The sequence below is a fragment of the Procambarus clarkii genome, chromosome 21, assembly GCF_040958095.1.
Source record: "Procambarus clarkii isolate CNS0578487 chromosome 21, FALCON_Pclarkii_2.0, whole genome shotgun sequence".
NCBI lineage: Eukaryota > Metazoa > Arthropoda > Malacostraca > Decapoda > Cambaridae > Procambarus > Procambarus clarkii.
Window position 1 is genome coordinate 42091970 of NC_091170.1, and position 13035 is coordinate 42105004.

The 13035-nt window shown below is 41.3% G+C and overlaps 1 protein-coding gene across 23 annotated transcripts in view; it reads right to left on the reverse strand.

Moving 5' to 3' along the window:
- LOC123760692 (nuclear receptor coactivator 2) overlaps nucleotides 1-13035 on the reverse strand; it is a 562651-nt gene that overhangs the window by 41141 nt on the left and 508475 nt on the right. For 15 of the 23 annotated variants that reach the window (XM_069328357.1, XM_069328359.1, XM_069328358.1 and 12 more), the window contains one exon: nucleotides 10782-11261. The exons of the other annotated variants lie outside the window; for them this stretch is intronic. In XM_069328357.1, the coding sequence (XP_069184458.1) occupies nucleotides 10782-11261 (480 nt within the window). The remainder of the gene's footprint in view (nucleotides 1-10781; nucleotides 11262-13035) is intronic. 23 annotated transcript variants of the gene reach the window in all.

Below are 13035 nucleotides of genomic sequence, written 5' to 3' on the forward strand. Positions count from 1 at the left end.
TAGGCCTTGCATAGCAGGCCGAGTATGACGTTCTGGCTACTAGGTACGACATATATATATATATAATTAAAGAAAATATAATATATAGATAATATATTATATATATATATTATATATATATAGTATATATTTAATATAGTACAGTATTTAAGTACTGTATTAAATACTAGGCAGTTAAACGACAAAACTGCTACACACCTTGAAAAAGGTGACACCCCTAGCGTCAACACTTGCATCAGAGGAGCTCCAGCATATTTCAACAATCCTAAGTATTGCAGTACAGGTTGGTGATAGTGAGTGGTGTCTCAGAGAACATAAAGGTATAGTGCTTTTGAAAAATAGGTGAGATAACAGGAATGTGCTAAGGGAAGTGAAAAATTGGATGAGAAGAAGGTGCCCTAGTGTTTCCAGTGCAGAGAAGAACATTCAAGATGGCCACCGGCAAGAGGAAAAACAAAACAGAGCTTGATTTTGTGGGATTCAATGAAGAAAGCATTAATATAAGCAGTCTACACAACAAGTTGGTAAAATTAGATACTATAGTGAACTCTCAAGTAGAAATAATTAGTAAATTGAAAGAAAGTAATAACCATTTGAATAGCAAAGTTTTATGTCTTGAGGGTTTAGTGAAAGACTTGTGCAAGGATAAGAATCAATTGGAAACAAATTGCAAAGCCATGGAAGAAGAAAATAAACTCTTAAAAATAGCTTTGGAAAAAGTTAAAGTAAATTTAAACATAAATGACTACAGTAGGTTAGGTGAGGAAATTCAACAGGAGAAACAGCTTTTGTCAGCACAGGTTAAGTTATGCAGGGAATAGAACAGTGCAAGGATATGCAACTCACCTATGCACAAGTGGCCAAGGAGAAGGAAAAAATTGAAGAAGCAGTAAAGAAAGCCAAACACTGCAGCAACCAAGATAAAACAAACTGGAAGTGAAAAAGGAATTGGCCTCTAACCCGAAGTTGGTGGAAAACACAGTTGATCGGAGTAAGTCCCTGATAATTTTTGGTTGCAAAGAAAAGGAGATAACATCTACGTCAGAAAAAGCTGTAGAAGAAGTGAAAGTAGTAGATAAAATTGTTGGCCTCGTGGAAGGTCTTACTACCATAGAGAATGTGTGCGACTACAGGAGAATAGGCAGATACGTAAAAGGGAAATATCGACCTTTGAGGATCACCCTAAACGGTGCCAAACAGAAGGAAGAAGTACTAAGGAATGCTAGAAAATTACAAAGTGATGTGAATGCGAAAGTATCCACTGTATCCACTCCTACTGTTGATCGTTAAGACGAGATCTTTCAAAAGAAGATAGAGAGAAGCTGAAACTGAACCTCGTCGAGGCAAAACGTTTAAATGAGAGCAGGAATGAAGAAGAAATCAATTCTTTTTTTCTACAAAGTGATAGGGGGTAGGCAGACCAGTAAAGTGGTACATAAAAGCAAACAAACAAAATCATTAGAGAGAGGGAGAGTGAAGAATAAGAAGGGGGGAAACAAGTTCCTGAAGATTGCATACACCAACATAAATGGAGTGAGATCGAAGATACTGGAGTTAAGTGATGTAATACAGCTGCAGACACCAGACATTGTTGCACTCATGGAGACAAAACTAGAAGATGTTCTTTTATATGAGGTCATATTCCCAAGGGGGTACTCAATTTGGAGACGGGACAGAAAAATTAGGAAAGGCGGTGGCGTTGCTGTGCTGGTGAAAGAACACCTAAAGGTGAACAAAATAATGACTGCCAATCCACAAGAAGTTGACATAATAGCACTAGAGATCTGCCATGAGGATGATAAACTAATGATCATAAATACATATAGTCCACTGCCAAGCAGCACATGGTCAAAGGAGGAGCTAGATAGTAAACGAGAAGGTCTTATAACAATAATGAGAGATTATAGCGAGAGCAGATAACGATAGATCACGACTGTTGATAATCGGCGACTTCAACTTTAAATCCATAGACTGGGAAGCATATGAAGCTAAAACAGATGATTTTTGGACCTGTAGATTTGTAGACCTCATCCTGGAAACATTCTTGTATCAACATGTTAAACAAGCTACGAGGATGAGGGAAGGGGACGTTCCCTCCATGCTAGATTTGATATTTACCAGGAAGGAGGAAGAGAAATTTGACATTCAGTACCTTCCTCCGTTGGGTGACCATGTCTTTTTGGAAATAAAGTATGCAATGTGTTATAATCTGGAAGAAAAAAAGGAGGTTGAAGCAATTGAAAAACCTGACTTCAGGAGAGGACATTATGGAAAAATTTTTTAGCGAGTATAATTGGACAGACTTATTGCTAGGAAAAGAAGTGAATGAGATGTATGTTAAGTTTTGTGAAACATATGATAAAGGCACAAAAAAATTTATACCAAAACAGAGATGCAGAACTAGGAAACAAGATTGGTTCAACAGAAATTGTGAGAGGGCCAGAGACCAAAAGACACAAAAATGGAATCAATACAGGTAGAGGCCAAACCCCCAAACATACCAGCGATACAAAGATGCAAGAAACAACTACACGTCAGTGAGGAGAGAGGCAAAAAGAAATTTTGAAAAAGGAATTGCAGACAAATGTAAAACAGAACCAGGTCTATTCTATAAATTCATAAACAACAAATTGCAGGTAAAGGAAAATATTCAGAGGTTGAAAATGGGAAATAGATTCATGGAAAATGAAAAGGAAATGTGAGATACATTAAATAAAAAGTTCCAAACTGTGTTTGTACGAAATGAAATCTTCAGGGAACCAGACACGATAAGAATTCCAGAGAACAACATAGAGCACATAGAGGTGTCTAGAGGTGAAGTGGAAAAAATGCTCAAGGAGCTAAGTAAGAACAAAGCAGTTGGTCCAGATGGAGTTTCACCATGGGTTCCGAGAGAATGTGCACCTGAGCTCAGCATTCCACTTCAACTGATTTTCAGGCATCCCTGTTTACAGGAGTTGTAGCTGATGTGTGGAAAAAGGCTAACATAGTTCCAATCTACAAAAGTGGAAGCAGGGAAGACCCCCTTAATTATAGACCTGTATCACTGACAAGTGTAATAGTCAAAATATAGGAAAAAATAATTAAAACTAAATGGGTAGAACACCTGGAGAAAAACGATATAATACCAAACAGACAGTATGGTTTTTGATCTGGAAGATCCTGTGTAACAAACTTACTCAGTTTTTATGATCGAGCCACAGAGATTTTACAGGAAAGAGATGGTTGGGTTGACTGCATCTATCTGGACCTAAAAAAGGCTTTCGACAGAGTTCCCCATACGAGGTTGTTCTGGAAACTGGAACATATTGGAGGGGTGACAGGTAAGCTCCTAACATGGATGAAAAATTTCCTAACTGACAGAAAAACGAGGACCGTAATCAGAGGCAAGGTATCGGATTGGAGGAATGTCACGAGTGGAGTACCACAGGGTTAAGTTAGATATCTTGAGGATATCTTGAGATGATTTTGGGGCTTTAGTGTCCCCGCGGCCCGATCCTCGACCAGGCCTCCACCCCCAGGAAGCAGCCCGTGACAGCTGACTAACACCCAGGTACCTATTTTACTGCTAGGTAACAGGGGCATAGGGTGAAAGAAACTCTGCCCATTGTTTCTCGCCGGCACCTGGGATCGAACCCAGGACCACAGGATCACAAGTCCAGTGTGCTGTCCGCTCGGCCGACCGGCTCCAGACCGGCTCCCAGTTCTTGCACCGGTAATGTTCATTGTCTACATAAATGATCTACCAGTGGGAATACAGAATTATATGAACATGTTTGCTGATGATGCTAAGATAATAGGGAAGATGATAAACCTAGATGATTGTCATGCCCTTCAAGAAGACCTGGACAAAATAAGTATATGGAGCACACTTGGCAAATGGAATTTAATGTGAATAAATGCCATGTTATGGAACGTGGAATTGGAGGACATAGACCCCACACAACCTATAAATTACCTATAAATTATGTGAGAAATCTTTAAAGAATTCTGATAAAGAAAGAGATCTAGGGGTGGTTCTAGATAGAAGATTATCACCTGAAGACAACATAAAGAATGTTGTGCGAGGAGCCTATGCCACGCTTTCTAACTTCAGAATTGCTTTTAAATACATGGATGGTGAAATACTAAAGAATTTGTTCGCGACTTTAACTAGGCCAAAGCTAGAATATGCAGCAGTTGTGTGGTGTCCATATCTTAAGAAGCACATCAACAAACTGTAAAAGGTGCAATGACATGCCACTAAGTGGCTCCCAGAACTGAAGGACAAGAGCTACGAGGAGAGGTTAGAGGCATTAAATATGCAAAAACTAGAAGACAGAAGAACAAGAGGTGATATGATCACTACGTTCAAAATAATAACAGGAATCGATAAAATTGATAAGGAAGAATTCCTGAGACCCGGAACTTCAAGAACAAGAGGTCATAGATTTAAACTAATGAAACAAAGCTGCCGGAGAAATATAAGAAATTTCACTTTTGTAAATAGTGTGGTAGACAGTTGGAACAAGTTAGGTGAGAAGGTGGTAGAGGCCAAAACCGTCAAGTCATTTCAAAGCGTTATATGATAAAGAGTGCTAGGGAAACAGGACACCACGAGCCTAGCTCTCATCCTGTAACTACACTAGGTAATTACACTTAGGTAACTACACAACTTCACATAATTTAGTCCTTTTTGGGGGGGTTCTAGTGTTGTGTGAAATACTGAGTTGGCAATTCTGTTTCTGTGTTTCAGTGGCACTAGTAAAGTGGTGGCTGGTGGTCCGTGGATTTGGCTACATAACCAAAGATAAGGAAAAAGAGGGACTTACCCTGGAGGTTGCTACCACACGCTACTCAACTCAAAGGTGAGAATAACTGGCTGCAACCTACGATTCAAAGCCACACATGAACGCCCTGGACCAGGAATGTTGACCAAATAACAGGCGGCCAGGACCCTGTTTGACCTCCAAAATCCCTGTGCCCGAGAGTCAGCCCAAGACATGTTGTCGAAGACAGCAGCCAAAGCAGTAAACTTGCATACGTCACGGGCACAAGGATAGACCGGAGGCTGGCTAAACTTAATAACCCTGTGGACGACCTGGGAGACCCGAGCCTTGGAACAGGGAACGAGGGAAACCAGATCAACCCAAAGTGCACCCCAGGCCACCAAAGCCAAGGCATGCAGGTAACGGCGAAGAGGCGCAACCGGACACAACACGTGATACACCCTCAGCCTGACCAACCAAGCATCAATGACCCAAGGACCCCTCCGGAAAGCAGCTATCTTGTTCTTCGCCAGAAAAGAAGGAGAAGGCTGCAACTGAACAAACCGACTACCAGGACTGAAAGAGCTGAAACCCCTGCACCGGAGGAGAGCATGAAGGTCACCAACCCGACCCCCAGAGGCAATGTCAACAGAAAGAGAACCTTGGAAAAGCAATCTTGAACCAAAGGGGACACCACAAAATGAGTAGAAGAGAAAAAGGAAAGCACCCCGTCCATGGATCAGGATGGTTCAGGTGGTGCATGAGCAGGCTGGAGGTGAAACAAAGCATGAGAAAACTTAGGAAATGGGACAGAAGTGACATCCACCTCGAATGCAAGTTGGAGTGGCTCCGCCAGCACCACACAATACGAGGCAACAGTATTTGGCACCAAATGATGGACCTGAAAAAGCCAAGAGAGAAAGGACAAGACAACCTACAAAGAGAGAGAAAATGGCAGAAAGAATACCAGGAAACTTCAAATTGTTGTCTAGACGAAGCTCTCAGATGGGACACCATCAACGAAGTCACCTGATCACCATACAAATAGTGATAAACCCTCGTCAAAAGGACCAGATGCGAAGAGCGGAGAAGACCGAACCAGCCGTGTACCTGACCGGTCCAATCTGCTGAAAGAGGCGGAGCCACGGAAAATGCCCTGGGTTCAGACACCGAGGAAGAAGCATCTGAAACTAAGGCTGGGCCGCCACCAAGGGGCCACTAGGACAACTCTCCTGTGGTAAGACTTCAACTGAGCCAGAACCCGAAGCAACAGATTGACCGGTGGGAAGAGGTACAAGTAACCCCCACTTCAACCAGTTCTGCCGAAAGGCGTCCACCGCGAGGGCTCCACAGTCGGGGGAGGGTGCCACATATATCAAGAGACGCCTCGACCAAGAGATCCACTTCTGGGAGCATGTACATCTGGCAAAACCAACTGAAGGAGTCAGCGTCGACCGTCCATTCTGGGGACAGGGAAATGAACCAAGTCAGGCCGTCCGCTAGGACGCTGGACACTCCCTGGAAATGAACTGCACGCACAGGCAAACCCCAAGAAACCAGCAGACAAGCCACTTGAAGCGACCAGCCCAAAAAGGCAAGGACCGAAGAGAACCCCCATGAATTACTGATTCATGGGGGTAATCAGGACGAACAACAGGGGAAGGACCAGGGAGCATGGACAGAACCAGAGTCGAAGCAACTAACGCCCCCATGTCTAGGTCCCTATAACCAAAACGGGGCAGCCTCGAGGCATCCGGGTCTGCAACCAACCTAGCGCGTTGCAGCAACCTAAACCTAGCATGCAGCCTGTACCCAAATATCAATGATATCAGAATGGGTAAATTGCAGAACAAGCAGAGAACACGACTCACAAGACTCTGGGTCAAAGATGTCATTGACCCAATAGGCAGCATAACGAAGGCAAAAGCAGTGACTGTCACCCTGAGACAAAGGCACACAGCAACCTTCAAACTCGCACTAGGTGAGCTGGATCTCGGAAGATACAATCATAGGTCCACCAAGCCCCGACAGGGTTTTCCAGGGCCCGTAGGCTGACTGCTTCGGGAAGCCCGGGCATGGTGTTGCTAACAGGTTACACTCAAAGCTAACAAGGGGATGATCAAAACACTGATACCCCTGCAACGTATACAATCACGGGGACCTAGCGGAGAGCCACCAAAACAATATAAGTGGTCCTATAGCCACACAAGGCACACCCCCACCAGGCAAAGAACAAAAATAAAAGAAAAACCCTGCAAAAGTACAACGTCCCCAGAGGAAACAGGAACCGGCTGCTGCATAGATAAGCTGGCTGCACATCATCTTGATGCCCCAACTAGCAACAATACGAATCCATACCCAAAGCCAAACAAGTGCAACAAAACCCCAGCTGGCCCCAAGGGTGGGGTAAATGCAGAGCAGCATAAACCCCTATGGAAGTGGCATCCCAAAGGCACAAAGGAAGCAGCTTACCTGTCACCCCCTATGTTTCCAGATTCCAGAACAACCTCTTATGTGGAACTCGGTCGAAAGCCTTTTTTTAGGTCCAGATAAATGCAGTCAACCCAACCATCTTTTTCCCAAAAAATTTCTTTGGCTCCATCATAGAAACTGAGTAAATTCCATACACAGGATCTTCCAGATCGAAAATCATACTGTCTGTCTGATATTACTGTATATCATTTCCCTCCAGGTGCGCCACCCATTTAGTTTTAATTATTTTCCAAAATTTTGACTATCACACTTGTCAATGATACAGGTCTATAATTGAGGGAGGGTCTTCCCTGCTGCCACTTATGTAGAATGGAACTATGTTAGCCTTTTTCCATACATCTGCTACAACTCATATACACAGGGATGCTTAAAAAATCAGCTGAAGTGGAATATTGAGCTCAGGTGCACATTCTCTCGGAACCCATGGAGAAACTCCATCTGGACCAACTGCTTTGTTCTTACTTAGCTCCTTGAGCATTTTTCCACTTCGCCTCTAGACACCTCTATGTGCTCTATGTTGTTCTCTGGAATTCTTATTGTGTCTGGTTCCCTGAAGATTTCATTTTGTACAAACACACTTTGGAATTAAATGTATTTGAATTTCACAGGATATTTGTGCAAGTCTTTCATAATCTAGTGTCTATCTTGAGATTATCTTGAGATGATTTCAGGGCTTAGCGGCCCTATGGCCCAGTCCTTGACCAGGATCTATTTACTGCTAAGTAACAGGGGGCATCAGAGTGAAAGAAACTCTGTCCATTTGTTTCCTCTTCCACCAGGGATTGAACCCGGAACCTCAGGACAACAAATCCGAAGCGCTGTCCACTCAGCTGTCAGACCCGCATGTGCATCACCGGTGTGACAGCTGTCCGGTGTGTGTGTGTGTGCTCGCCAAGTTGTGTTTGCAGGGATTGAGCTTTGGCTCTTTGGTCCCAAATCTTAGTTGTCAATCAACTTGTGTACATATTCCTGAGCTTATTGGGCTCTATCATATCTACATTTGAAATTGTGTATGGAGTCTGCCCCCACCACATCACTGCTTAATGCATTCCATTTGTTAACTATCCTGACACTGAAAAAATTCTTTCTAATGTCTCTGTGGACATTATTTGGACATGGATATGTCATTTGGGTACTCGGTTTCCACCCGTGTCCCCTTGTTCGTGTTTCACCCATGCTAAATAGTTTGTCTTTGTCCACCCTGTCAATTCCTCTAAAAATTTTGTAGGTGGTGATCATGTCTCCCCTTTACTCTTCTGTTTTCTAAGGACATAAGGGTTAACTCTTGTAGCCTTTCCAATTAAATCATACCTCTCAGTTTTGGGACTACTGTAGTCTGGTGGCATACCTCTGAATCCTCTCTAACTTTGTCTTGTGTTTAACTAGGTATGGACTAAGTATGATAAAAAAAAAAAAAAAAAAAAAAAATAAGGCCTGGGACAATGCCCCTAGACACTACCAAGGAAGTAGTCTAGCTCAAAAACTGCCACCAAGACTGTAATCTTTTGTTGAATTATCTGCATGTCTCTTGCAAATTTCTCTCTGAAATATATGTTTATCTCTTAGGATGTTCGGCAATATGTTTATTGTTTGTGATTTGTGTCTATATATGTATGAACACATTGTACCAAACGGGGTGAGAATAGCTTGAGCTACCTCATCCCTTTGTGTGTATTTTACCTCAATAAATTTATTTCAATTTCAATTTCAAAAACTGCTATAAAAAGGCATGTCCAATAGCCTTAGAGAAGATCTCTGATGGACTGTCACGCCTCCAGTCAAAATCAGGGAAGAAACTTAAACTTAGCTGAAGCAGCTAAACAATAGCCAGAGGCACACCACAGACTAGCTATAGTGTTAAACACATACATAAGAATAGCATCCTGCACTGGAATGGGTCCCGATAAACAAATTGCCTACTTAACTAATTTTGGTTTCTGCATAACCTAGATATTTTCTGCCTCCTGCTGCTCCTCATGCATTTTAATTCTTTCCATAAGACTATAGTGATTAGCTTTAGAGCAAGAAATCTCTCAATATCAATTATGGTCCTCTGCCTTTTTATATCATCATTTAGCTAAATATGTATCCACCGAGTACTTGGGTGACCTGTGACCTGTGTGGGTGCCAACCTGTAAATGTCATCGATTTTGGGAACATTTTGTTTTTTCATCTTTTTAAGATATTTTCGTCTACTGGTTTTAATTCATTCAAAATAAAATAGGTATAGTTCATTTTTGACTGCACAACTCTCTTAGAATGGGTGTTTACCTATCAGTTCCTGCCTCCTAGCGTTTTGTTGCTAGTGCCTTTTTAGTTCTTTGCTGTATTTGCTCTGAGAACCATGAATATACATGGCTTCCCGAGCACATTTAATTTGAATGTCTGTGTACTTGTGCTTGCTTGTGTGAAATATTGTATACAGTACAGTATTGTATTGCTTTTTATAAGATGAGATCTCATTTACTCACATTATAACTAAATAAACGACTTGTAAAAAAATGAAGCCCACACATTATTACAAAGAGCATTAATTCATTTTAAATTATACAGCTATATCATAGCATCATGACAGCTAGAGTGCTGACAAATTCTTTAGTGTACAGTTTAAATGTAATCCAGCAACATTTCATTGCTGGAATATTTGCATTCCCATTTGCCTAATTTTCACTGAATGGCATATGCGTGACTTATTAATATGATGAATAATATGCAGACATAATCCACATTAAACTAAATATATTCTGAACATTTAAGTTGAGTGACTGACAAATAATTTTACAAGGCAATCTAAGAAGCTTAATAATAACAAACACTGCATAAAACAGAAAATATACAGTTAGCAAGACCTACTTAAAACAGAAGGGTAAAGTTTAACAGCTACACGTAGCAAGTAATCATAACAAATAGTGAGATGACTTCTATCACAACTACATATCGTGATAATAAAACATGAAGCTAGCGAGGTACAAGTAGAGGTTAAGTGGTTCAGCAGAAAAAATGTCTTAAATCCATCACAAGTAATGGAAAGTTGTGGCAAAATGTAAAGCTGTGATGAAATTAAGATGCTGTCATTCAGGGTTTAGTACATTCAAGGATATACCAGTAGCCATTATATTCTAGCTATAAGCTTAACAATATTTGCAAATGTATGAAATACCCTTAAAAGGAGTTATTTGGCCATTTTTTGTGATGAAACATGCCAAAATTATTTTAATTTTGTGATATAAATTTTGGAGCAGAATTATCTATACAAAGCTTGAAGTGATGTAAGCAATAGGAGTATGCAGAGGGGTGAAATACCTGTTAACACAATTAAGTAATTTTACTGGCTAATTAAAGCTAATGATGCAAAGGTATTGGATAAGCAAGTCAGATAACTTGAGTCTAATCTCCATTTGATTAAGGCCGAGATGCAGGTGAGACTAAAAAGGAGACACAGTCACATGAAATGGGCCAAAATCATTATGGGTGAGGATAAGCAAGTGATGTGAGTGATGCTAGAGTGTAGCACAAGTGAGTGAGTGAGAGGACAGGTACCTGAGGGGGAGTAAGAGTGTAGTAGCGGCTGGTCAAGGTGGTGGTGGTGGTGGTGGTGGTGGTGTTGGTCAGGGGTTTGCTGAAAGGCCAGGTGTGCTTGTGTTTGTTGAGGTTGCTGCTGCTGCTGCTGCTGCTGCTGTTGCTGCTGCTGCTGCTGCTGCTGTTGCTGCTGCTGCTGCTGCTGCTGCTGCTGCTGTTGCTGCTGCTGCTGCTGCTGCTGCTGCTGTTGCTGCTGCTGCTGCTGCTGTTGCTGCTGCTGCTGCTGCTGCTGCTGCTGCTGTTGTTGCTGCTGCTGCTGCTGTTGTTGCTGCTGTTGCTGCTGTTGCTGCTGTTGTTGTTGCTGCTGTGGTTGTTGTAGTTGCTGCTGGCTGGGGGAAGGGGACCCTGGCCCTCCCCCTCCCCCACCACCACCTGTGCTTCGGGCACCAACATGAGCCCGCAGTTCGTTTCGAGTGTACTCACTGAGCATGCCATTTCCGCCTGCACAACCACCAAGGAATTATGAGGCAACCAAAAGAGAGTTAAATAGCAACCAGATAGGGTTCATACTGCAACCAAAGAGGATTTATGCTGCAACCAAGTGGAATGATTTGGTTTCTAATAAGTACTGGTTAAAGGCCTCTTATCACATGAATGAATAGCAGCGATAATGATCTGTGTTACACGTTATTACTCATCACTTGTCATATTAGTTTAGACAAAATGGCAAAGAATGCATCTAATGTATGAAGAAGGTAATAATTATCTGTATGGGATGATAAATAGATACATTCCTCAGAAGACCTGTATCCAAGGCATTGTCAGAGTACATGGTTAGTTAATGTAAATATATACATCTGCTCCATATGTAAAGTGCAACATTTGCTATAAAACATATAAAAGTAAACAAAACAGGAAAACAATGAGACAAACAAGAAGGCAAGACAGATGTAGTCACAAATTAGTGGTGACAAAAATATGGAGCAATCAGAAAGAGATTCAGGTAATTAGTGACAAAAAAATGGACCAATTGGGAGAGGGCACTTGGTAGGAAGTAGGTTAAGGAACGAGGGATGATTTCACACACACGCTCAACATTGGGTACACCAGGTGCAGTAGACCATGTCAGGGATGTTTAACTTGACAACCTAGCCACAAAAAAAAGATAACATGTATTGACTAAGACAATCTGTCTGCTCACAAACAGATTTAACATATAAGTCTAACACAGAATATAACCAGCTAAAGCAGTGTTTAATATGACTTCATAACATGTACATAAACCATCTCACACACAAGCCAATTAGCCAACAAACAAAATGTGACAAGCGATTTAAAACCTCTAATGACACAGCACATAGGTGACTCCTGTAAGCCCTTTTGAGCATGTACATGAGCCATACCTAAGCTCTGTCTTGAGGTTTTATCACCAATCTCATAGTAGAAAATGGCAGACTAAACTGGAATCAGCACACAGACAAAACACTAAAAATCCAAGTGTTCAGTACAGTACTAAGTCAGACAGGCAAAATCCCCATGAAATTGCTTTTTGATGTCATAACAGTCTTTCTTTTAGTGTGAGTGTGTCAAAACCAGCCATTATGTTTTGTGTAAAACAAAGAGAAATGTGAAAATTTTTATTGTATGATATAGACAAATATTTCCAAGGTGACTTTTGGGACTTCAAGCGAAAGATGTTATAACCTTTAATCATTTTGGTTAAAGGAACTCCTGTAAAGAAGCACTATCTAATTTTAAGAGCTAAATAAAAACTAAATTAGGTACTGTAGCTACAAATAAAACATTTAAGTCCACCTAAATAGAACACGTGGGGCGCCTCTATTTATCTCCCCTACAATATATCCTCTAAACATACACACACACACACACACTTATATTTTATATATATATATATGTCGTACCTAGTAGCCAGAACGCACTTCTCGGCCTACTATGCAAGGCTTGATTTGCCTAATAAGCCAAGTTTTCCTGAATTAATAAATTTTCTCTAATTTTTTTCTTATGAAATGATAAAGCTACCCATTTCATTATGTATGAGGTCAATTTTTTTTTATTGGAGTTAAAATTAACGTAGATATATGACCGAACCTAATCAACCCTACCTAACCTAACCTATCTTTATAGATTAGGTTAGGTTAGGTAGCCGAAAAAGTTAGGTTAGGTAGGTTAGGTAGTCGAAAAACAATTAATTCATGAAAACTTGGCTTATTAGGCAAATCGGGCCTTGCATAGTAGGCCGAGAAGTGCATTCTGG